We start from the raw sequence: 25099 nt of genomic DNA, 5'->3' as shown, positions 1-25099 counted from the left end.
TTGGTACCTGTCAGCAGTCTGTATGCTGGGCTGAAGCACAGGTAAGAATTCCTGCTGCAGCAACCCCATGGGAGGGCTAGAAGGCCTTTAAGAAACAGCAAACAGCAGCATTCAAACACCCACACCGACTCACCCTGCACTGCAAAAACAACACTCCAGAGAAAATACACAAGACTGGAAGCAGACTGTACAGAAACTCGGTAACCTCAACAAGCCCCTGGCCGCAGCTGTGTGTTTTAGGAGCTGAGGGAGAAGCTAGCAAGCCCTCACTGCACCCGCTGCCGGTGCATGTCCAGAGGCATCTCGGTTCCTGGTCCCAGAGCTCAGCCCACTTGAGATTTGGTATAAAAAGCAACCAGTGAGGAAGAGGACAATGGAATGCAGTTGAATGGCAGTGGGGAGCAGGGTCAACATTTGAGAAGACACATTTTCAAAGCCAGCCTCTTTCCACTCTTCTTGTGCCCACGCCAATCCCAGCAGTCAACCTGGGGATGTTTGGTAACCATCTTTCACAGGGTTGAAGCCCCGACCTGGAGGGGCCCTTCCAAGAGGACTAGAAGGGCTGGCAATGTTTTCGATAAAGAAAGGGTGAGTTTGAATTTCAAAAAAGTATTGAGAAAAGGAATAGATGCAGGGGGGAAAAAAGAGTCTGGAACCCATGGTTTTGCAGAATTCTGTAACAACAAGGATTTAGTGTATAGCTGGTGATCACCTCATAGAACACCATTATCCACCCTATTCGGAGCATATATAGGACATCGTTTTCCATTTTAATCCAGTCTAATGCAACCAAAGTACTGCAAATATCAGCATAGAAATATTTCTCTATTTTAAAATACTTAAGAGCAAAAATTCTACATAACAAATTAGGAGCTTATCCATCCTTTGGGTCAGGCACCAGGTGCCCTCAGTGTTTGTACTGTACCTGCTTGTATCCGAGATGCCACAACTATGGCAGACTCACAACCTTACCTAGGGGAGGAGTGTACACTGCTCACAACATCTCTGCCACTCATCTGGAGGAACCACCCAAAAGGTCTGCAATGGCTTCAGAGAATTTGTATGGAACCCAAAGGGAAAAGGAATATAGATAGTTTTATTCAAGATTCTAGTCATACCTCAATTAGTAAGAGCTCTCTGTCTTATGCAGTTTGCTTCTACTGCTGTAGTTTTAAGCATAAGTAATTAACTTTGAGACTCACACAGTGAAGACTGGGCAAATTGCTAAAAGTTCAGATCACTAGGTAACAGTCCCTATTCCTGCTGCAAAACTGATGAAACTTCAGGTTTCCTAAGAGGCTTGTCTTCTACAGAAAGTTTAGAAGAAATTAAGGGTTATATTCAGCAAGGTGGGAGAACCTGGAATTATCCTTCAAAAGCCTAGAAATGCATGATGGTATCCTTTACACAAATAACCCCAAACAACCCCTTCCAGGGATATTGTCAGGGTGTCTAGTGCACCCTTTAATCCCTCATCCTGGGGATTATCTGCATGTCACATGTCACTGTCAGCTCAGTAAAAACAAGTAAAAGAAGAAAGGTTCAGTACCATGAAGTCTGAGGTTCAACTGTTGACTTTTTGACAATCCATTCTCTCACCCTTCCACAAGCAGTTAAGCATTATCTAAGTAAAGCAATAACCATCTATAGGTTTAATCCTATGTACACGGACTTTAGTTCTACTAAGGTTGTCTCTATATTACCATAATTACCCTGGTGATTGCTGATGGGAATTAACTAAAAAGTTTTACTAAAGGTATGTTTGTATATCCAGTTTTAAAACCTAGAAAAGAAATCACAACACAAAAGGGGTTACCTGGGCTCCCATATCACAAACTGTTATGCTCAAACACTGTTAAGAATATTTTGAATCACGCAGTTATCCTTTCCATAGTTTTGGTTCGCAATCTTAGGAAAGTTGGAGATGGGGCATGCCAGTCCATTTTGCCTAAGCAACCTGATGTATAAAGGTCTTGCATATTTAAAAATAGAGCATTTGTTCTTTCATTTTAAATATTTAGAATATTTAGTAACATTTACCAGATAAAGGGGAAAAAACAATCTTTCCACTCTTGAGAATGGATTCCACAAGACACTATTCTTGCTAGGACATAAAAAGAAATGTTTGCTATGTACCAAATTACTGAAGTTACAGAAATCCAGAAAGAATATTTCTTACTTCCCTCCCTCAACATTTCTAAGACTCTACAAAGATAGAACAAGATGTGAATGTTTTCAGCCTTAGCAGTACTTTCTTCTCATTCAGGGTTCAGTCTCTTGCAGTAACTCTAACACTGACTTACAGACACACTGAATATGCAGGAAGCAGAGGAGGAAGTATGAAAATAAAACTACACGTGGCATTTACAGCAGAGAGGATATATTATCCAAACTACAATGAGGGTTAAAGGATAGAAGCAGGATTTATGAGCTATTTAAAAATCATAAATGGTCATACTAACTTGGCATTTTCATCTGGGCCAACCTGGAATTTCAGTACCATCCCGTGGGTACAGGGGGCATGCCTGAGATCAAGCACTCCCACCATCATTTCTTGGGGCAGGGGTGTTCTTGGAGGCACTAGACCCACTTCATGCTATATAAGCAATGAGGATTGCATGGGAAGGCTTCAAATGTAGTTTACACATCTGTAGTTTTTCCTAATCCGGTATACAACTTTAATTAAGCACGGCTGCTCATAATAAAAGCACTCTAATGTCTAATCAGAATCAATCTGTAAATTTTGGAAAGGAAAAGGTATGAATGAGACTTTGTCTAATGAAAAAGTTTCAAAAGTGACAGAAATACCCCAATTTAAACAATGTTTTTTTTCAGAAATGTAGTTAAGGAAATGCAAGTCTTTCAAAAGGTACCCAGAATCAAAAACTGACTCTCAAAAACAGAGACCAGGTTTGGATTCCTATTAAATTTTTGAAAGGTTTATAGAAATTTACATGAAACAGAGCACTCACTCAGCATGGCGGAACAAAGGAGAGTATGCTTACTTGATCAGCATTCCTTGATTGGGCAGTAACTCCAGATGAATTTTCCCACCTTCCTGAGTTCTTAAGTAGGCAAATTCCTCCAGCATATCAATGTCTGCAGGCCAGATTCAGGTTAACCACGCATAAAACAAGGGAAACAGGCTCTTAGCAGTTGAGTAACTTGCCCATCACCATCCCACTAACAAGTGCAGAGTCAGTATTTGAACCCAGGTCTGTCCAATTCCAAAACTTATATCATCCAAACTGCTTCATACAGGTAACTTGGTGTAATATTTGCCAAGCTAAATGACATGAGGACAACATGTTTTTCATATAGATGATAAACAGATTTCATATAGTCACGAGCAAAATTGCTCTGACATGTAACCTTCAATTCATAGAGGGTCTTTCCCTAATAAACAGTGTGAAATAAAGCATTGCCTAACCTTGAAAGCAGCTACTGTGTTGGGCAGCATCTTTGGTGAGAACTCATTGGTAGCTATGACAGCTATGGCATGGTGCCCTAACACCTAATTCCAGGGGACAGCTGATGTCCCAATAGGCCCCAGGAGGCAGTCTTTTGATAGATAAAGGCTGAGGAACTATTTATATTCTATGGCTAAATAAGCCCCTCTGGACATGTCAGGACCCTGTAGGGTATAACTGTAGGCATCTTGTGTACCTTCAGACGTCAACTAGAAATGGAAAATGGAGCAGGGTTGAGATATTCCTGATTCCTTGAATTATGTCTTTGAAGCCTTTTATGATTTTCATGAGACCAGCTGCCACACCCCATTTTTAATCCCCATTCCTTCTCTTTTTCCCCAAAATAGTAAAAACCATTATTTCTACCCAGAATGGTTCATTCCTTTTTGCATTATGCATGCATCCTAAAAAAAACAGAATTTGTTATGCTTAAACAAGAAAAAGGATACTTGTAACATAATTAAAAAAATTCTCATATTGGAAATTTCCTTGTTGGCAAATCTTATTGACAGCTTTCAAGAAAAGATTCTCTCCCCGTGGCCACTCTTGCTGAAGCAATACTATGACATGTCCCAATGCCATGTCATCTCTGTTGTCTGTAAAAGCTCGAAGCTGCAAGACAAGAATTTATGCAAGACACAGAAGGAACAGGACTGGGTAGTCTAAAAAACACCAAGTATCACCACCTAAAAATGCTATACATACAAATGTGTAATAAAGGTCATTAGAGTAAGAGAACAAAACAGAAAAAGTGCTGGCAAACATCACAACTGCCTTCTAAGAAGAGTGGATCCTAATCCAAGGCGGCCCAGACTCCCTCTGTGCTGTGAACAGGTTGCTGGCAGTGTGTGTGGATGGGAGTTGGACGTGCATGAGTGGGCCTGAAGTTTCTGAATTTGGGAATCAGGGCTAGAGAACATTGAGTTGTCCTGTGTAACAGAGAAAAAAAGGTAGCGATTTCTTTTAAGGGGACTGTTTGGGGTGGAAGGTGGGCAGGAAGCCACCCAGGAAAAAAGTTTGAGGAAAATACAGAATTAGGGAGAAAGGCAGGCAGTGAGCCACAAAGAAATAAGCTGGAGTGTGGACTAGAGAATGGCCAAAGGACATTTTGTGTTAAATAAGCAGGTATGCATAAAATCACACTTTCAATTGTTTCTGTTGTCCCGAGGGATTCGGATGATGAGTTAAGTTTGGGAATTACTGTACTGAAGTGGAGACGCAATGTTTTTACTCTCTTGTGCATAAACCTTCTTGAAATAATTAAGCTTCTCTATTCTAAGGGTCTGTTCTACCTGTAGCCAAGGGCCTTGCTGTTCTTTCAAGAGTCCTTCAACTTTCCCCAAACTGTTGAGCCTTTACTAGTTTTGATCCCAAATACCTAAAATGCTTTATAACAAACTCACCATGCCTCTATGAACCCAACTTCTTCTATAGCTAATATAGTCTGGCTTGCATATTAATTCATAAAATATTTCCCCAACACAACAGGCAAGATTACTTGTTACATATTTGTCCCACTATTATGTGTAAACTTCTCAAGGACTGGGAGAATTTCCTTCTCTTCTTGGCCTAGTGAAGTCATTATCTAATAAACATTTGTTAATTCCTACCCTATATGCTTTTCCTACTAGGCCAACCAGCCCTTTAGAAGTACCAAACTATCAATCTTTAACAAGGATCAAGTCATTTCAGGTCATCAGAATCTCATTTAAATTAACTTTTTTTCAGGCTAATCAACTTTATGCTTACCTTAAAACAGGCTAACATTAAATGCAGGCAGTATGGCATGATAGCCTTGCTGGTACAAGGCAGGAGCTTCAGATCCGAACCTAACATAAGTCCACAATGTTATATTATTGTTAATGTATGTTATTATCAAAGAAAACAGCTTTGAAAAGCAAATGTTTAAGATGCTTTCATTAAAAAAAAAGTAACAGCCACATGATTTCAATTATAGTCAAACATGATTATACTTTGATGGTGAAATTGGTTTATGATGGCCTCTAGTAGATTTCATTTATCAACCTTCTCTCCTAAACTTGCTTAAATATTTGTTACTACAAAACATTTCAAATATACAGAAAATTATATAGAAAAAATATTAAAAACACTGGTGTTTTCACCACTCAGCTTCATATATTAACATTTTGCCTTAATTTTTTAAATTTTAATATAAATTATTACAAAATCAGTTGAAGGTTCTTGTGTATCCTTCTCTGATTCCATTCTCTTCCTCCCTACTCAGAGGTAGCCATAATTCTGAATGAGGTAGTTGTCATTCCTTTGTGTATTATATACTTTTACAATGTAAGTTTGTATTTATAAACACAGAGGAATATTTTGTATATTTTAGTCTACTATATATTAACAAATGATGTCATATTATATGTATCCTTCTGCAAATTGCTTTTTTATTTTTCAACCTCATGTTTCAGAGTTATTGATACTAATATAGTATTCTGTCATTTACATATACCAGTAGTGATTTATCCATTCTCTTTATGATAGATAACGACATTTCTAATTTTTCAGAGTTACAATACTGAAATAAATAATTCATATATATATATATATTCTTATATACTTGTGGAAAAAACTTTAAGCAATGGCATTCACAGCAAGATCCCAATCTTTTCCTTTATAGTCTGTGCTCCTTATATCCTAAATCCTTCTCTGCCCACGAAGGCATGAAGTAGCAAGAAGTAAATACATTTGTTACATGAGGATCCTGTGCACACATATATGTGTTTATATATCTAAAACAAAAGGTTCACAAAATATTTACCCTTTCTACCTGAGATGCTATCATTTTTAAAATATTATATTCTATCTCATCAAAAGATAAAATTTCTAGTTGAAACTCATGACCCAAAGGATGAAGACTCATGTTTTGAAAAACACCAATCAAAGATATACAACTAAGAAATAAGGTATATAATTAGGTAATGATATGTTCAACTTGGTAATGCTAAATTGGTTTCCAACATTGGTTGTACGAATTTACACACCTTCCAGAAGCATATGGGCAATGTGTTCATTCACATCCTGATACTATTGCCACTCATTCATTTTTGCATTCTGATGTGTGTAAAATGATAACTTAGTGTTTTAATCTGAATTTCCCATATTGCTGATAGGTTGAGAATCTCTTCAAATAGTTTTGACCACTTGGATTTCTGCTTCTGTGAATCTGCTGTTCATATCTTTTGCCTATTTTTCTACAGGGAGGTGGTTGATTGTTTCTTATTGGTCTGAAAGAGCTCTTTCAAAATTCTGGATACTAAATTCTTGTTGATTTTATGTGTTAGACAGTTTTCTGGCAGTCTGTGGCTTTTCAATTTGATCATAGTACCTTTTGTTGCTATTTTAGTTTTAATGGGATCAAATTTGCTAATCCTCCCCTTATGCTGTGTGCTCTTTGTAGCCTAAGTCGTCCTCTACGTAGAAGGCACAAAGGTTTTCTTCGATATTTTCTTCTAAAAGTTTAAAAGTTTTAGCTTTTACATTTAAATCTTAAAATTTAAAGGATTTTTGTGTAGTATGAAGGAGGGATCTCATTTTTTGTGGTCATGTTTTACATTTGGATAATCAGTTGTCCCAATATCACTTACTGGATAAATTCATTCTTCCCTGCTGAATTGTAATGTCACCTATTTTTCAGTTTTCTGTTCTGCTCTATTGGTCACACCCTCTGTCAACATTATACTATCTTAATTATTAAAGCGTTAAAATAAGCCTTGACATCAGCTATGTCTCATCTTAACCTACCTAATCTGTTTCTGTACCACAGAGATACTTAATTTTTGAAGGGGTTTGGGCTAGATCTGTTGTTTTTTTTTTTTTAACCATTTCTTATGAAAAACTTCAAAGATATATAAAGTACTTTGCTCCAGTATTATTTGTTGAAAAGGCTTTCCTTTCCCCATTGAATTTCACTGGGGCTTTCACTGAAAATCATTTGACTGTATCTATGCTGGTCTACTTGTGGATTCTCCATTCTCTTGCCAATACTGTCTTGACAACTATACTTTTATATTAAGTCTTGCTATCAGGTTGTGTAAGTCACCTAATTTTGTTTGCCTTTTTCAAAACTGTTTTGACTATTCTAGATTGTATTTCCATATAAATTTTAGAATTATGTTATCAATTTCTACCAAAAATGTCTGCTGTGATTTTGGTTGGAATTGCACTGAAGCTATAGATGCATTTGGGGAAAACTGGCACCTTAGTAATATTGAATCTTCTAATCTATAAATGTGATCTATCCATTTTCAAAAATATTCTTTAATTTCTCTCAGAAATATTTTGCAGTATTCAATGTGGAGGTTTTGCACATCTTTCATTAAATTTACCTAAGTATTTTATGTTTTCTTGATGTTACAAACAGTATCTGAAAATTAGTATTTTCCAATTGCTTATTGCTAGCATATATGAATTGAATTGATTTTTTTGTACACTAAAATGTCTTGGAAAATTTTATTAGTTTTAGTAGCTTTCTGGAGATTCCCTAGACTTTTCTATATAAACTTTCTATATGTGACTATGAATATAAGTAGTCATATCTATCAATGGTCTTTTAAATCTTTATGTCTTTATTCATTTTTCTTGCCTACTGTATTGGCTAGAATCTCCAATATGTTGGAACAGAAATTGTGAGAGCACACATCGTTGTGTTGTTCCTGATCTTAGTAGGAGAAAGCACTCAATATTTCATAGTTAGGTATGATGTTGAAGTTTCCTTCTATTTCTAGTTTGCTAAGACTTTTTAAAAATCATGAATAGGTATTGAATTCTGTCTGCATCTATTAAGACAATCATGATTTTTCTCCTTTAATCTGCTAATGTGAATTCCACTGATTTCCATATATTCAAACACCTTTGCGTTCCTGGTATATTTGGTCTTCTATAGTGCTGTATTCAATTTTTATTTTGTTAAGGATTTGACATCCATGTTCATGATAGATACTGGCCTTTAAAGTTGTTCCCTTGTAATGCTCATTTGGTTTTGTTATAAGGGTTGTGGTGCTGTTTCTTCCTAAATTCTTGGTAGAATTCACCAGTGAAGTCATTTGGACGTGGAGTTTACTTTGTGGGAAGGTTTTTGGTAACAAATTTGATAGCTAAAGGAACATTCATATTTTCTGTTTCATTTTTATGTCAATTTTTGATAAGTTTTATTTTTCAGAATATTTTTTATCTGAATTGTTGAATTTATTGGCATAACCTTATTCATAAGTTATTCTCTTATTGTTCTTTTGATTTCAGTAGGATCTACAGTGACATTCCCTTTTTCATTCCTGATACTGGTAATTTGTGTTCACCTTCTTGATCAGTCTTATTAGGGGGTTTATCAATTTGATAGATTTTTTTCAAAAAACTTCTGGCTTTATTAATATTCCCTATTTTATTTTCTATTTCATTGATTTCTGCTTTTAGCATTATTATTTCCTGTTTTCTACTTTCTTCAGGTTGAATTTACTTATCTTTTTGTAACATTAAGGTGGAAACGTAGATAAGTTATTTCGTTTCTCAAGATCTATGAAACTTGAGGTGAAGCTCAAAATAGTCTCAACAGTAATATGCTAAGAGATACTTCCTAATCAATCATCTACAGTTTTCCTAGAATTGATAAAGATATGAAAAAGAGTTCAGTGATATTCTTCCAAGAGAACAAACTCAGGAAGAGAAGAGAGCTTTGGAAGAAAGACATTTACAGCTGCTTATGAAATCAGAGCCAAGGAAAAACTTGGAAAGGGGTTAATGTTTTTATACAGTAAACTGTATAATAAATCAAGTCCTACAGATCACAACAGTATTATCTCATTAGGAACTGGAAAACATTTTCCAGCCTTTGGTCCTAAAGCTATGTTTACAAAATAATAATAAAACCTGTCACTGTACCTTTTCTAAATTTGGGCTTTACTTTTGAGGGTTCCTCCTGTGCTTTGCCTCCATCTTGAATGGGGAGTACCATGTAGCACATCAAATCAAGGACTTTTTCACATGTCATCTAAAGAAGAAAAGACCAAAAGGAACTAACTTGAAGCTTTTTGAACTGAAACGTATAGAGAGATGAGAAGAAATCTGAGTTTGTGTTAAATTATGGCCTTGAATTTTTACGGTACCTCCATATATAAAAATATGCTTATAATTTTAACTTAATGCAAACATTTATTGTGCCCTGCAAACCACTGTGGTAGGTGCTATGAGAGATTCAAAGTTAAAAAAACACGGTCCCCACCCTCTAGTAGGAGGGGCTCAAAATCTCCTGGGGGACACAGACCCATTTCTAAATCTGTTCCTGCAACACCCTCTCAGGTGTCATCATCATTTAAATGGAGAATCTGAGGCTTAGGTAAACTGAATGCAAACCCTCCATTTCCCATTTAGTAATGGCCTTGTCTTTCCAAGCACAACAGAACTGATTACATGAAAAACAAAAACAAAACCCTCCAACTAAACGGAGAAATAAACAGGAATTTTGAAAAGTACAGAAGCCTAATTTCAGAAAAGATAAAGAGAAAATTAAAATCACTGTGATTTTTACCCTCAGATTAATAAATCTAAGCAAAAAGATCAAATTCAAGCACACATGCACTGAATTAAAAAGCCACTCTAGGGAAAAGAGAAAGCCCAGGTGGCCTTGTGCACCTTTGGGCCATGCAGGTGCACATACTCACTCTGTACTCCCCCAGGGCGAAGTGGCACGTCGCCAGCTGGATGAGTGCCCTCTGATGCTCCAAGGTCCCCTGTCCTGAGATCTGTGGCTGAGAAAGGGATCCCTGAAGAGCTGCTAAATGATGTAGGCTGGCTATCGCCTTTTTGTACTGACCCTTGGAAAGACATAATAGCAAGGAGGGACAAAACAGTGCTATTAAAAAAAACAAAGAACAAAACCCTCCAGAGCTAATTAAAAAACTAGAAAGTAACTACAAAGGTGCCTTTGCATGATCATCTGTGGAGGAAAAAGAAAATTTGGCAATAGAATCAAATCAACTGATAGTAGATGGAAGTTCTTTATAGAGGTACTCTAAAAGTACAACTTTTTTTTTCTTTCTAGTCTTAAGACTAAATAAAATAACAGAAGCCCTTTGGTAAAATACATTTTAGATATATCATTTTTTAAGAAATATTTCACTAGTAACATCGCTTCTTTCCTGTCCGTTTCAACAACATCTATTAGTGGATTATCTACTGTCTCCACTCTAGGCTGAAGAACAGCACAGCAAGACAGGAGAGAGGAGGCGTGAGAAGTACTCATCTTATATTGAAAAGGAAAAATCTTACTTTCATAGAGGGGTGTGACTGCACATACCAAAAGTAACAGAAAATACAGAGTTTTAGAGTTATTTTGAGATGAAAGTGGACTACCCTCCCTCAGCCACTGAAGACAGAGGGTTTGTAAACAGCAGTGGCCTAGTGCAACAGTACTCATCCTGTACAGACACAGGTACTTGAAATACATGTAATTATCTACCTGATAGATGATCATGTCAGTGAGGAAGATTCTTAACCAAAGCCAAGTATCCGTCTTCCATGCCAAACAAATTCTTGTAAATTCTGAGTGAGAATTCAAAAGCAAATTTACCAAACATGTAACATAGAAGCAGAAAACAAAACTGATAAACCCAGCAAGAGAGAACAGAGAGACAAATTACAAAAAAATGTATAGTAACTTTCGACTTTGATTTCTAAAATCTTACTCTAATTTCAATTAGGTAGTAAAATTAGAGCATAACACTTATCAGTAATACAAAAGCAAAATTGTTTTTAGACACCAACACTTATTGAGCACATACTATGTGCCAAGAACTATTTAAAGTGCTTTTCATATATTACCTCATTTATGTTTTAAAATATTTTGCTTTCCCCAGAAAAAGCTCTCATTTTATTATATTTACACCCAATTAAAATAACAAATATACAACACTAAAAGTTTTTATTCTTTTTTTTAATTTTTAAATTTTTTTTAAGAATTAACATAACTTTATTTAATTACTTTGGAAACAAAACCCCCCAAATAATGCCTGAATCCAAAGATACATAAAAATGTCCAGAAATATTTAAAATAATAGATTTGAAGATTACTTGTAGTTTCTTCTTCATAACATGAATGCTTTCAGCTGGACAGTAAATTACAAACCATATCAATTCATGTTAAGGCAGATGATCAACCTGTGGTCTCGCTCTCTCTCTTTTTTAATCAATTTATAACTAAAGGAAAAATCCCCTCCAAAATTGTCAGTTGCATGACCACCATTCTAGATGCGACAAAGAGAAACTGTAGGGCCGGGCGCGGTGGCTCATGCCTGTAATCCTAGCACTCTGGGAGGCCGAGGCGGGCGGATTGCTCAAGGTCAGGAGTTCAAAACCAGCCTGAGCGAGACCCCGTCTCTACCATAAAAATAGAAAGAAATTAATTGGCCAACTAATATATATAATATAAAAATCAGCCGGGCATGGTGGCTCGTGCCTCTAGTCCCAGCTACTCGGGAGGCTGAGGCAGGAGGATCACTTGAGCCCAGGAGTTTGAGGTTGCTGTGAGCTAGGCTGATGCCACGGCACTCACTCTAGCCTAGGTAAGAAAGCGAGACTCTGTCTCAAAAAAAAAAAAAAAAAAAAAAGAGAAACTGTATAATGCTACATTTACCTAGAAAATATGACATGACACATCTGACCAAGGGCCCTGTGTTGGCATGTGACAGGAGCCCAAGGGATGAATGTCCACTGACTAAAGGAAAATAATAGGCCTTGATTCCAAAGTATAGTAAAAATATCTTGATTAGCAAAGAGCTAGTGATTTCTAAGTAATGCTGAAATACTTAATAGTTTAACTATTATGCAGCTAAAACCCCCTCTAGTTTTATGTCTGTACGCAGAAGAAAAAGGCTTTCTGTAGTTTTTTGATTTTTGTTTTTCAGGCAGTGGGGTTAATGCAGATTAAAAACAGCAATACCTTTTGTACTCTTAGTCACATACAGCTTAAGGAAGATACAAAGCAGTAGGAAAAGAACTAAAAGCACAAAAGAAACCCAGCAAGAAACAAAAGGCCAGTAATACAAATATTTAAAAGAAAGACCAATTCTTCTCCCTCAAACTCCACACCAACCCTGATTATACTACACTATCAGAGTAGGAGCTAAGGGGTGACTCATGATTTGAATATTAATAACTGATTAGGTATCATGATCTAAAAGAATCCTATAGAATGTGTGAACTACTATAATTAATTTAATTTGCCATAAGTGACCTGACATTTCTGGCAGCATAATGATTTTATATAAAACATTAAACACCAATATGACAAGCATATTCTTACCTTTGTCAAGGAATTCCAGGGAATAGAGCAACTCCCAGCTTTCCCTGGCCAATTTAAAGCTTTCTAACACTTCGATGGAGTTAGCAAGTTCTGCTTTATTGACTACAATGTGACGATTTCTTCCTTTTGCTGAACAGTCTTCGTCATCTGAACTCTGCTTAAAGAATGTGAAGAATAAGATTAATTCGAAGTTACAAATACGACCATTTATCAAAACACTATTATGTTTATTGCTGCCAGTTCTGCCTATTATATGGATTTTATATCAAAGGATACTACATATGTATCACAAATTTTTGAATTTAACAAGTTAACTTTGAAAATTGGTATAAATTTTTCATCTTTCCAGTCTCACACATTCAATTTTTCCTTTTAAAATTGAGTTTATTTTTTTCTGATATAAGTTCTTAATGTTTGTTTATGTTGGCTTTGGAGCAAAGTTACAGAATTAAATTTTCCAACAATTAAAAAATATACCCATTTTATAAAAGCCAAAAATTAGATTTTTACATTGAGAGATACAGCTTAAGCAGTGCCTGTTTTAGAGGTTATTTTTCCCCCAATATGTGACATTACTTAATTTGCTTCCAAAAAATATTTCTTATTTCCCCTAAGAAATAATGCCAGAAAATGACTGGTATTTATCTTTTGTTCACTGCACACAACTTCTCTGGCCAACCCTCTCTCCAGCTCTGCTCCTGCAGTGCAAGGTGTACAGTCAGGAATTACATTTGTCCACACGTATTTAGTAATGCGTTAGAAAAGATTTCTACTTTTCTTGCTTGTCTTTTCAACTAATATAAAGCCAGAGAAAAGAGAGGGCTATGGAAAAAGGCAACTATGGGAAATGCCACTGGGTAGAGTCAGATATTTTGCCAAAAACCAGGAAAGGTAAAAGAGCTCTACTGTATTTTATTTTGCTAAGAATTTCTTGACTCTTTAATTCCACCTAGGTCATTTTACGAATTCAGTGACCCAAATTAAATTCTTCCTGCAGATCTTTTCTCCACTAAGGTCATTTAAAAACATGTACAAATGTTTTCGCTAAAAGTTCGGTTGCCCAAACTCATCTCAGCTAAGACAGGAAGCCGTTTGCACCTCCCTCACACTCCCCACCTTTCTCCTGAGCTTGGTATCCTCCTGCCATTACCTGCTTGGGGGACTCTCCCATCCCACCGTCCAGCTCCCATGTTTTTATCCTTCCTCAGTAACGACACACATGCTTTCACAATCAAAACCTACCTGTCAGGTATTATTTCATCAGGGGCTGTTTCTTGCCAAGTCGTGGCAAACTAATACCATACACTAACATGAATGGTGTGTTTATTAGTGTTGCAACTTATGGAAGCATTCCTGCTTTAAAATGAGATCAGGAATGTAATAAAGGCCCCCAGGCATGGTGGGAAGCAGTGCGGAGTTCCAAATGTTTGTAAAATTTAGAGAAATCGATTTTGAAATGTGCAAGTACAGTCTGAAGCTCCGAGGTAATGCTCTGAAACAAGGGCCCTCACTGCAGGGAACACACACAACAGCGTGGCAGGTGGGGGAACAGGCTGCCCACAGGAGAGGACCGCCCCCCAGCTCCAGCCATCTGGCGTGTCACATGAGCCAGTGAATCAGGCTGGGTGGAGGAAGTACTCCTATCTACTGTGGGCAGCCACCACCCAACTCCAGCTGTGGGCCACCACAGGGGCCTGTGTTATCAGATATTCCAATTATAAAAGGGAAGTTGGAAATCTGGATTATGAGAAATGCTAGGTTTCTAATTTTTAAATCCTAGGTTATTAAAACAACAACAACAACAACACTATGAGCAAAGCAAGATGCATCTGTGAGCTTAACTCATGGGCCATCAGGTGTGTCCTCTGCTGTGACAGGACACACAGACCTAGCTGGACACATATCAGGTGGGCACAGACTGTGGGATGGGATGAAAACCAGAAGGAAATCAGCTAGGACAGTGAAAACAAAAGTGGATGGAAATCCCAGATCGGTTGGAAGGCCAGAGAATGAGAACAGGGCCTGCTAAATGAGCATGTAACAGGTGAAAACACAGAAGGATAGGCAGGCCCAGAAGATTTAAAATTATTATACAGCCTGGATGCCAAACCTGGGAGAGATCAGTGGGAATTCCCTCCTTTACCAGATGTTCGCTGAATGCCTGCTTTGGCTCAGGCACTGCACCTGCAGAGTGGCTCAGGCACTGTTCAGCTGCTCGGGGTGCAGTTGTGGATAAGCTGGACAAAGTCCTAGACCCACGGAGCTTGTACTCTAGTGAAGGGACACACAGTAAACCAACCAACAAGCAAAATGAGTTATGCAGGGAATTAAAGCAGAGTAAGAACAAGAGAAAACTGGACAGCTACTAAAGATGCATGCCCAGGGGAGGCCTCAGAAGGAGAAATGTTTGGGCTGGGACTGAATGACAAGGACCTAGCCTAGCTGAGATCTGAGGGAAAAACCCACCACTTACAGAGCACAGCCTCGACAGGGGGCAGAGGCCAGGAAGCAGGCATGGGCTCAGAGCATGAGACTTGCTCAGGGAGGCCAGTGTGTCTTGCTCAGTGTGTGTGCAGTACGGAAAGACCAGCTCAGGATGTACTTTGTAAGGCAAAGTGAGGAATCTGGATTTTAGTCTAAGTGTCTTCCCTCTAATGGGAAGCCCTTAGAGGATGAAAAGCAGAAGAGCAATGTCTGATTCATATTTCAAAAAGATCATTCTGGCTGCTGGGGCAAGAAGAGGTAGAGTGCAAGGCTGAAAGCAGGAAGACAACATAACTACTCTGACTGCATAGGAAAGAGACTATGATGGCTTGAGCAGGGAGGCAGCATAAGGAAGAAGAGAAACTGAGGGACTGAGGCTCTGTTGTATATGCTGAATTTTATGGGGGCACAGCATTACTTTTACTTAAAACTAATAACATACAACCTGTTATCTGCAGGGAAGAAAGAAGAGTCTGGTCTTTACATGCAGTCCCTGGATAAACTAGCACCCTCAGACACCAGAAGGAAGAGCTAACAAGACTTACTCCACCTGGGAGTGTCAGGCAAGCAGGAAAGCATAGACAGGCTTATGAGAGCACCTGGGAAACAAAGTTCTCAACTGGGGTTCATGGTTGGGCTACAAAGCATCTGTTGAGCCCTAAAATAATTTGCAAATTATGCATGTGTGCATTTTTCTGTGGGAGGAAAGAACTTAAATAAGTTAATCAAAAGGGTGAATAACTTCATAAGCATCTAGAACAGCTTTTTGTCTTCCCATCTCCAAACCATCCTCTGGAAAGTCTACAGAGACATCAAATTAATGAATGTGATCTTAAGACATATCTTTCATCATGCCCAGGGTCTAGTAAAATGCTACCCAGGGATGGAAGAAGCAGGAGAAAAAATGGGTGAGGCTCTTGGCTCTCTTTGGGCATTTCAACTAGAACAAGAATTAATAAACTATGTCTGGCAGGCCAAACTGTTTTTGCAAATAAAGTTTTATTCAAACACGGCTCCCTCATTCGTTTTTCATATTGTCTATGGATATTTGTGCACTATTATAGCAAAACTGAGTAACTGCAATAGAGACCATATGGCCTGCAAAGCCAAAAGTATTTATTACTCGGCCATTTACAGAAAAAGTTTGCTACTCCTGAACTGGAGCAGCTCAACTTTCCTGTTACACACTGGGCCTCCACTAAAGATTTTATTGAAAGAAAAGGTTCCTCTGCTTAAGTAAAAGTTTATTACCTGGCCAAGCTAGAAGACCCATGGACCTTCACATTCTCTGGCTCTTGCGTCTTTACATAAACTATGTAAACCACTCAACAAAATCTATCTCCCAATTCCAACTGATAAAACCCTGTGTATCAGTCAAGGCTGATTTCAAATGCTGGACTCCTTCATGAAACCTCTCCAGCATCTCCCCAGGGCTTGTTCAGGCTACCCTGAGTGCCTCAACACTTTCCATTCCAAGGCCAGAACCCAGCACAGCTTCTTGCTCTAGATGTCCAATGCAGTTTTGGCTTTGTTTTTCTAAATTTAATCAATGTCATTCAGTCAAAACATGTCTAACTTATACCAGAGTTTCTCAGCCTCATCACTATTGACCCAATGCCCATCCTGTGCATGGTAGGATGTTTGGTAGCATTTCTGTCCTCTAACCACTAGATGCTAATAGCAACCCCTCCCCACCAAGCCGTGAAAATCAAAAAGATCTCCAGATACTGCCAATGCCCCTGAGGGGGCAGAATGGCCTCCAGTTGAGAACCCCTGACTTACACAGTAATTATATTGCATAATTTATCTCCAAAGCCATATTAGACAAAGATTCATCTCTAGCAAACCATAAAAATATAATCTGTTAATAATTATATCTGAAAGGATTACCATGGTTTTCTCTCTTCCCTCAGCTAGTTTCCTCTTTTTATGTATGTGCTTATTGCGATCAATTTCTATATCACCATACACATTGGATACATCTTCAAGAAGCACCAGTGGAACTTGGCTTGGGGCATTAGGACCTAGAAAGGGAGAGAAAATACTAACACTTAAAAATGCAGCAAGGAAAAGAATATTTAATATGAGGAGGAAGTTTACTCAACTGTCATGAGAAAATAAAGGTCATTAAAAATATGTTCAGTGTGATCCCAATTAGGTAAACAAACAAGCATGTACATATAGAAAAAGACTGTATAGCTATACACCAAATTGTTAATAAAGATGCTCTCTCAGTAGCAGAATATGAATGACAGTTCCTTCTTTGTATTTATTCTTACGTACATACACATTTTTTTACAGTGACCATGAATCATAAAATTACCATAAAAAGACTACAAAATTACACACACATTACGGTTACAAATTCCACACAAACACTAAGTACATGTAAAACTATAAGGAAATACATAAAAATGATAGCTGTATTATACTGGAAGGACTATAGGTGATTTCACCTCTTATTTCTATTTTTCAAACTTCTTAGCCTATATATATGCATATATTATATATAAAACATGTATTTTACTTAAGAATCTTTGCCTGTTGTGATATACTTCAATACATCTGCTGTTTTTACAAAATAAAGACATTCAATATCTGTATTTAGTTTCACATTACCACCACATCCTTTGATAACAGAAATTTTAATGAAAATACATAACACCTACGAACTAATAAGCCAAACTAAACCTAACTAAATCACCAACTACAAAAAGCACTGGTACCACCCCATAGCTATTTGGATCCAACCATAGCGGTTAAAGTAAACATTTTCCTCGTCTTTACCATCCCCACTGTACCAGTATTTTGGGACACTAAAATTTGTAAACCAACCTTGGAAAAGAGATGGCTGTATGCTGTTGACATACTGGAATGCATTCTTAAAGAAGACCAACATAGTGGAATAAACCACTTGGTTTTTATATTTTGCATGTGCTTCACTATCAAAGTTATTCATGTATCTGCAGAGATCCTTCATTCTATGCAAAATATCACCATAGCTTCTGAAAAATAAAAGATGATAGCCAAAATGTCAGGACACAAACATGCCAAGCAGCTTCTCTTTTCTCTGAACTACCAAGGAGAGCTTGCTTCAAACTCAACATCATCTTAAGAGTTCATACTTAGGTTAGGAATCTTCTATAAAGGGAAAAACCACCTTCTTTTGCATAAATATTGAATGTCACAAAATTTGCCCAAAGAGGAGTGTACCTATGCACTGTATGGTTTTTAAAAGTGTCTTATTATACTTTTATGTAATAATCAAAAATTGAATTGATTGAATTATGCAATCAAAAGATTTGCTAGGCAATTCTACAAATAAACTATTTATTACCGTCTCCCTTTATCCATCTGCCATTCACATCTCATTCCAACAACATTCAAAATCTTGAACAACCTCTCCCAAGGGTCCACGATCTGGGACGATTTTTCAGTCAGCCCTTCTATTATGTACTTCTGAGAGCTACGTTTGCTAGGTGACATTAAATCAGATGTATCTTGGGCACCTGTGACATGAGAAAAAGTAGCCTACAATTAACATTACTACTTACTGTTTATATGGTACTTGATAAAGAAAGAAAAAGTCTGATTCTCCATTCAAAAGAAAAGAGTAAGAATCTCAACACATTATATGTTTTGCTCAAGGACCCACAACTGGCCATTGGTATAAGCAGGAAGTGACTTTCCCTACTTCACAAATGTGGTACATGTGTGAAGTTCTGTGCCCTGAAGCTACAGTGCAGCAAGAAGACTGTTTTGATCAAGGGGTGGCACTGGTTGCAGAAAAGTCTCATCTCTTTACTGTCATTTCCTAGATACTATCTTTTAGAAACACTATCAAACTGGAATGCATCCCAAGGAGAATGATCAGAATGCTGAGGGACTTCTGAATTTGTAATTTTACTAAAGCCTGTCTAAATAAAAGTGCAGGGTGTTCCCACTTACCTTGGTGCTGATTTTCTATTTGAGTAGACCTAGTGACATAGTTGATATAAAATTCAGCTGCTTTGTTCAAATATTTATATAATAAATTGGCAGGCAATCGAACATCATGGTTGTTAATTATGAGAGGGAGGACATCACAAACTGTTAAAGGAGAAAAAGAAGAAAAAACTGATGAGGTTGTCTACCCTAGGGTTCTGGCAAAAACAAAACTTATTTTAGAGTCACTTAATATAGTATCTCAAATATACAGGAGGGGGGAATCCCTCATGGCACATTTATTTTAAAATTGCCACACAGAAAGGCACTGGTGGACAGAGTCCACAAGGAAACCCATGAGCAGACTGTACATTGTGGGTGGAAATCTAGTTCTTACCTTGGTGGGGGGCGGGGTTCAGATGTTTGTTTATTATTATGCTTCATATAATACATATATGGTTACATATATTCCCTCAGAGGTATCAAATACTACATAATAAAAGTTTAGAAGTTGTTTAAAATGCTTTCTAGGTCAAAAAAACCAGAATTTAAATTCCATAATATGAAGAGCTCCTCTGCTTTTCACAAATGAGCTTAACTCTAAAATATACTTACCCCAGCATATTCTAGTTACCATAAGGAAGTATGGTAGAATACATTTTTCTTACCAAATAATTTTCTAAAGCAGTTAACAGGAGACTCTTGTTCTTCAATGGTTTCAGCCTCTAATAATGCCTCCCCAAGGCCAACCTGTTTCAAAATGAAAGTAATCATTTAAATGTGTTACAGTTTAAAATGTCAGAATTGCATGAGGAATCAGGGTTTTTTTTGTTGTTTTTTACTTATTACACAGTTTGTATATTCAAACTTCCTTGAGAAAAAATGTTCACATTTTAAAGACTAGAAAACAAAAGAATACATCAGCAACACAGCTAAGAAGGCCAAATTCACTTTACCACTCTGTCTTGGTTATTCTCCTCAGAATTAGTAAAATTAAAATGCTAACAAAATGTCTATAGAAACTTAAAGGCAAAAAAAGAAAGAAAGAAAGAAACTTAAAGGCAGCACTAGAACTAGAGTTAGAACGGTAATAGAGATGCAGAGATTGTTTAAGAAATGGGGAAACTAACTTTATCATTCTCTACATGTAGATGTATTGTACAGATAAAACTTATCACTTTTAAGGTAAATTCTCAGGAATAGCCCGTCATGCAGTCTGAGCTGGACCAGACAGAAATGTCTGAGTTTTAAGGAAACCTTTCCACTTCTGATGTGTCCTAGCATATTACAAAGCCCCTTATCAAGATCTGCTGCAATGTTTGTATTGCCTTCTTTGCAGCCATGAAGGATGCTCTATGACAAGGTGGAACAGTATGAAAGACTATGTAACACAGGTTAAAAGTCAGAGTAACAATTGGGGACTGTACTGGGTTGAACAGTGTCACCCCAAACTCACATCCACCCAGAACCTCAGAATGTGATCTCAAATATATTTTACCTATAAAAACAAATAGTGTCTTTGTAGATGTAATTGGTTAAGATGAGGTCATACTGGATTAGAGTGGGCCCTAAATCCAATAGCTGGTGTCCTTACAAGAAGCCATGTAAAGACATGGACACAAAGGGAAGGGGATCATGTGACAAGGGAGGCAGAAACTGGAGAGATGCAGCTGCTGGCCCAGGAGTGGTGAAGACTGCTGACAGCCCCAGAGGCTAGGCAAAGAAAAGGATTCGTTCCTAGAGCCTTTAGGGGAATGTGGCCCTGCAGACACCTTGCTTTTGGACTTCTAGCTTCCAGAATTGTGAGAGAGCTTCTGTTGTTTTAAGCCACCCAGTTTCTAGTACTTAGTTACAGCAGGCCTAGTAAGGCCTAACTAATAACACAAGGAGGTATGGAGAAGGCGAACCAGGGTCAGAAGCCCAAAAAATGGCACGGGAAAGAATAAGCCACAGAGTTTAAATGAATGGAGATGAATGGTTCGAATCCTGACTACTCACTGGATATGGGAAGTTACTACAACATTTAAGACTCAGTTTCCTTATCTGTAAGGAGAGACACTGTTTACTTCAGGGGACTCAGAAACACAGAGAAGCAGATACTTAACACTTACCAATGCCTGCCAAGGGCACTCAATAATTATTACAGATGTAGGGAAGTGGCAGGAAATAGAAGGAAGAAGCACATGAAAAACATATCTATTAAGACCATAAACTATAGCTCTCACTGAAATTCAAAACATACTGTTGGGCTGGGTGTGGTGGCTCAAGCCTGCATCCCAGCATTCTGAGAGGCTGACATGGGAGGATCTCTGGAGGCCAGGAGTTCGAGACCAACCTGGGTAACATAGTGAGACCTTGTCTCTACAAAAACTTTAAAAGTTAGCCAGGTGTGATGGCATATGCCTGTAGAGAGAGTCTTAGCTACTCAGAAGACTGAAGCAGGTGGATCACTTAAGCCCAGGATTTTGAGTTGCAGTGAGCTATGATCAGGCCACTACACCAGCCTGTGAGAGTCCCTGTCACCAAGAAATAAATAAATAAATAAAAAGCCACATTGCTAAATACAATGGAAAAAGATTATTTTTTACTGTACAGACTGCAAAAAGTAGTACTGTCAAGAGTTTGGTGACTGTTTCCTTATATTGATAAGAAACTTCTGGAAACTTATAAAGTTTGGTAACAATGATGTCCTTTCAGCTTTACTGACAAAGAATCCTCAATTTAAGTTCAATCTTATCCAGTGCTCCTCAGAATCCCCACTGTATATAATACACACTACAGGATCCTAACTGTACTAATGAATCTATCAATGATCCATTTTATTTTCTCTTCAAAAAAGGAAAAGAATCAAATCTTACCCCATGCTGTACCACTGTTTCAGGGAAGCGCCGCAAAAGTAGAAGCAGCATTTCTGATCGTTCCAATGTGTTGAAGCATTGTTCCGTGACCTTTAGTAACATTTCACACTGGACCCGACCAGGAAGAGTTTCAAATAAACCTGTATACAACACATTTCACTTTTAAAAGTTTCTTTCAGAAAGAAAATACTGAAGCGAAAGTGTTAATTTAAGTGAGGCATTTTGATGTACAGAACAGTGAGCACTACATAAACGATCACTGTGGTCAGGTTTCCCCTACAACCCGGCAGGCTTTTGGGTCCGATGGTATTTAGCACAAGATGTTTGCTGAATAATCATAAAGTATTTGGAGGCCCTATTGGATACAGAAGACATAAATGATGTATGTGAACCATCATAAGAGTGCTTGTTTCAGGTTGAGACAAAGAACACACACTTGTTTAAGTTGAAATGACTTAAGCCATCTATTTTCTTTTTTGTCCAGACTTTGAAATCTTTGATTGGCTATAGCAACAAACACGGAGAGAAATTTAAAGAGAAAGTTCATAAGTTACTGAAAGTTTCTCTCCCGTTTTGTGGCAATCTGGTTAATTTATAGATGTTTTCTGGTTACTGTAAAACCTGTTAAAAATATATTCAGTTTCCTGGTTTTTGATAAATCCATATCTTTTAAGAAAGGTTAAAGGGTTCTAAGCAAATACTCAAAGCATTGAGTAACATTATTAAAGACTTAGGTTGCCAAGAATAAAACATACATACAGGCACCACTACTACAGGTGTGACGTTTTTTGTAAAATTACTGTATATGATTTGGTATTCCAGAAATGGTCGTGTATATACCATTAAATTATTACTCCACTCTTACTTCTTAAAAATTGGGTTTGTTTATCCTGTGAATCGTTCCTTAATGCTGATGTAATAATGCTGATTTCTCTCCACACCACCGGCTGGTCTGGGAAATTCACAAACCTATTTTAAAATGAATGCATTAAATTAAAATGTCAGATTCTATACAGTATCCAAAAAAAAAAAAAGACCATTAGCATTTGGCAAAAAATATTTTTCTTCATTCCAAGGAATGCTAAGATGTGCCAAAACAAACCAAAATAAAGATATAAAACTAAAAACTACTTAGTTTAGAAAATGAGAGAAATAAGTCAGTTTTTAGAGATTATTACAAGTGAAAAGACAAGCAACCATAATATACAAAGAACTCCTACAAATCAACAAGAATAAAACAAACTATCCAAAAGAAAAATGAGCAAAGGCAAATCATAGAATACAAACAGCCAAAGAGAAGAGCTGAAACAACACTCAACCTTAGTAATACAAGGGGCACAAATTAAAAAGAGGCAGATAATATCCAGTGTTGGTAAGGGTGTGGGAAAACTGGCACTCATGTACACCATAAGTGCAAATGTAAATTGGGATAGTACTTTTTGGAGAGTAATTTCATAGTGGATCAAAATTTAAAATGTGCAGACCCTTTGACTATGAAAATATTTGTGTTGAAATCTATTCCACAGAAAAACACCAAAATATGGGTACAAAATTGTTTACGGACACTGAACATAATTCCAAACAATTGAAAACTATCTCTCTAAATGCCACCAAGAAAAGAGTGGTCATGAAACGCTACATTGGCATGAAAAAGAATGAAGTAGAACTCTACATACTGACATGGGAAGAGGTCCAGCACAAAAGGTAAAGAAGTAAGCTGGAGAATAGTATGATCTCACTTTGGTAACCCCTCTCCCCCCAAAAACGTATTTATATGTATTATGTGTATTTGTACAGATATACTGCACATAAAACTTAATTCTGGTCGAGTTTAGAAGCACTTTCATTTTACATTCTCTATAACTTAAGTATTATTCGAACTTTTGCAATGAGCATGTATTATTTCTAAAATAATTATGGGAAAGACTTTTTAACGAGTAAAACATAAGAATAAAAACACTTCCCTGAAGAAGGCATGTCAGCAATTAATGGAAGGCCTAGACTCATTAGTATGCAAGCCTGGGTACCAGAGACGTGGATGAACTTGAAGATCTTCCCCCATCTCCACTCCCACTTCTACAGACAGAAACAAAACCTCGTTGAGAGACCCAGTGCAGTGAAAGTTGTGCAAACAGCCTCACTCACATGTCGTACAGCAGCCTCCCGGCGGTGGCAGTCCGCTCTGCGTTGCGCTCGATCGTGTACATCTCATACTGCAACACAGACCAGGCCCACCGGTCACTAACCTCCCTTCGGGGCTGGTCCTACCTCATGTCCTGCATCACTTGTGGGCTTTCAATGAGTGCCCTCCCCTCGGGAATGGAGAGCCAGGGAGCAAGGCATCAGCTGGCGGGACAGCGCCACGTACGTGATCGCCTCGCCACAGGGCTTGGGGGTGCGACCCGCGCGCTCACTCACAACGGCTGGCCTCCCAGGGTGATGTGGGGCCATGTCTCTAAGGCAGCAGGCGAGGGACAAATGGCTGCCATTATGAATGAAGGCGCGAGTGGCCCTTTCCCAGCGGCGATATGTGCCGCCCAGGCCACAGCGCACATCACGGCCCCGCGGATCCCAGCAGAGCCGACCTCAAGTGGGTCCGCTATGTCTCTCAGTGCTGGGGGAGGAGGCCTGTGAAAGGTGCGAGAACGAGGGTGGGCAAGGGACCAGCGAAATGGGGAGCGAGGGGGGCGGGCGGGCCGGGCAGCAGGTGGCCGGCCCCAGGCTGGCTCGGCGCTCCCCAGGGCAGCCGGGCGCCGGGAGGTGCGCACACCTGCACGCAGGGCGGCCGCGTGCACCGCCCTGACCTCACCTGGATGTTAAAGTCAGCCGGGTAGAGGCTGCGGGCCGTGATCAGCCACGCCTTGGCTGCCCACAGGTCCTGGGGCACCAACTCCCGGGCTCGCTGCACCAGGAACTCGCAGTCCCCCTGGGCCGACATGACCCGGGAGACACGGAGCCGCCAGCCCACCGCCGCCGGACCTTCCGGCTCCGGGGACTCAGCCGCTGCCGCCGCCGCCGCCGCCGTGGGACGCTACTGCGCATGT

At 38.5% G+C, this 25099-nt stretch overlaps 1 protein-coding gene across 5 annotated transcripts in view; it reads right to left on the bottom strand.

Moving 5' to 3' along the window:
- INTS10 (integrator complex subunit 10) overlaps positions 1 to 25099 on the bottom strand; it is a 27609-nt gene extending 2510 nt beyond the window's left edge. Inside the window, exons 1-17 of one of the 5 annotated variants that reach the window (XM_012785074.2) lie at positions 24865 to 25099; positions 24201 to 24268; positions 22921 to 23024; positions 22056 to 22195; positions 19866 to 19947; positions 19222 to 19362; positions 18611 to 18782; positions 18109 to 18278; positions 17164 to 17297; positions 12790 to 12946; positions 10948 to 11030; positions 10151 to 10303; positions 9372 to 9480; positions 5220 to 5299; positions 3920 to 4082; positions 3006 to 3099; positions 8 to 85 (exon numbers count right to left, since the gene is read on the bottom strand). In XM_012785074.2, coding sequence (XP_012640528.2) covers positions 8 to 85; positions 3006 to 3099; positions 3920 to 4082; positions 5220 to 5299; positions 9372 to 9480; positions 10151 to 10303; positions 10948 to 11030; positions 12790 to 12946; positions 17164 to 17297; positions 18109 to 18278; positions 18611 to 18782; positions 19222 to 19362; positions 19866 to 19947; positions 22056 to 22195; positions 22921 to 23024; positions 24201 to 24268; positions 24865 to 24993 — 2057 coding nt within the window. In that variant the 5' untranslated portion in view covers positions 24994 to 25099. The remainder of the gene's footprint in view (positions 1 to 7; positions 86 to 3005; positions 3100 to 3919; positions 4083 to 5219; positions 5300 to 9371; positions 9481 to 10150; positions 10304 to 10947; positions 11031 to 12789; positions 12947 to 17163; positions 17298 to 18108; positions 18279 to 18610; positions 18783 to 19221; positions 19363 to 19865; positions 19948 to 22055; positions 22196 to 22920; positions 23025 to 24200; positions 24269 to 24864) is intronic. The other 4 variants (XM_075997335.1, XM_012785076.2, XM_012785077.2 and 1 more) reach the window with 4 other exon arrangements.

The sequence above is a fragment of the Microcebus murinus genome, chromosome 24 (assembly GCF_040939455.1).
Source record: "Microcebus murinus isolate Inina chromosome 24, M.murinus_Inina_mat1.0, whole genome shotgun sequence".
Lineage (NCBI taxonomy): Eukaryota > Metazoa > Chordata > Mammalia > Primates > Cheirogaleidae > Microcebus > Microcebus murinus.
Note: the sequence above shows the minus strand (reverse complement) of the source record. Positions and strands in the feature narration are given on the sequence as shown.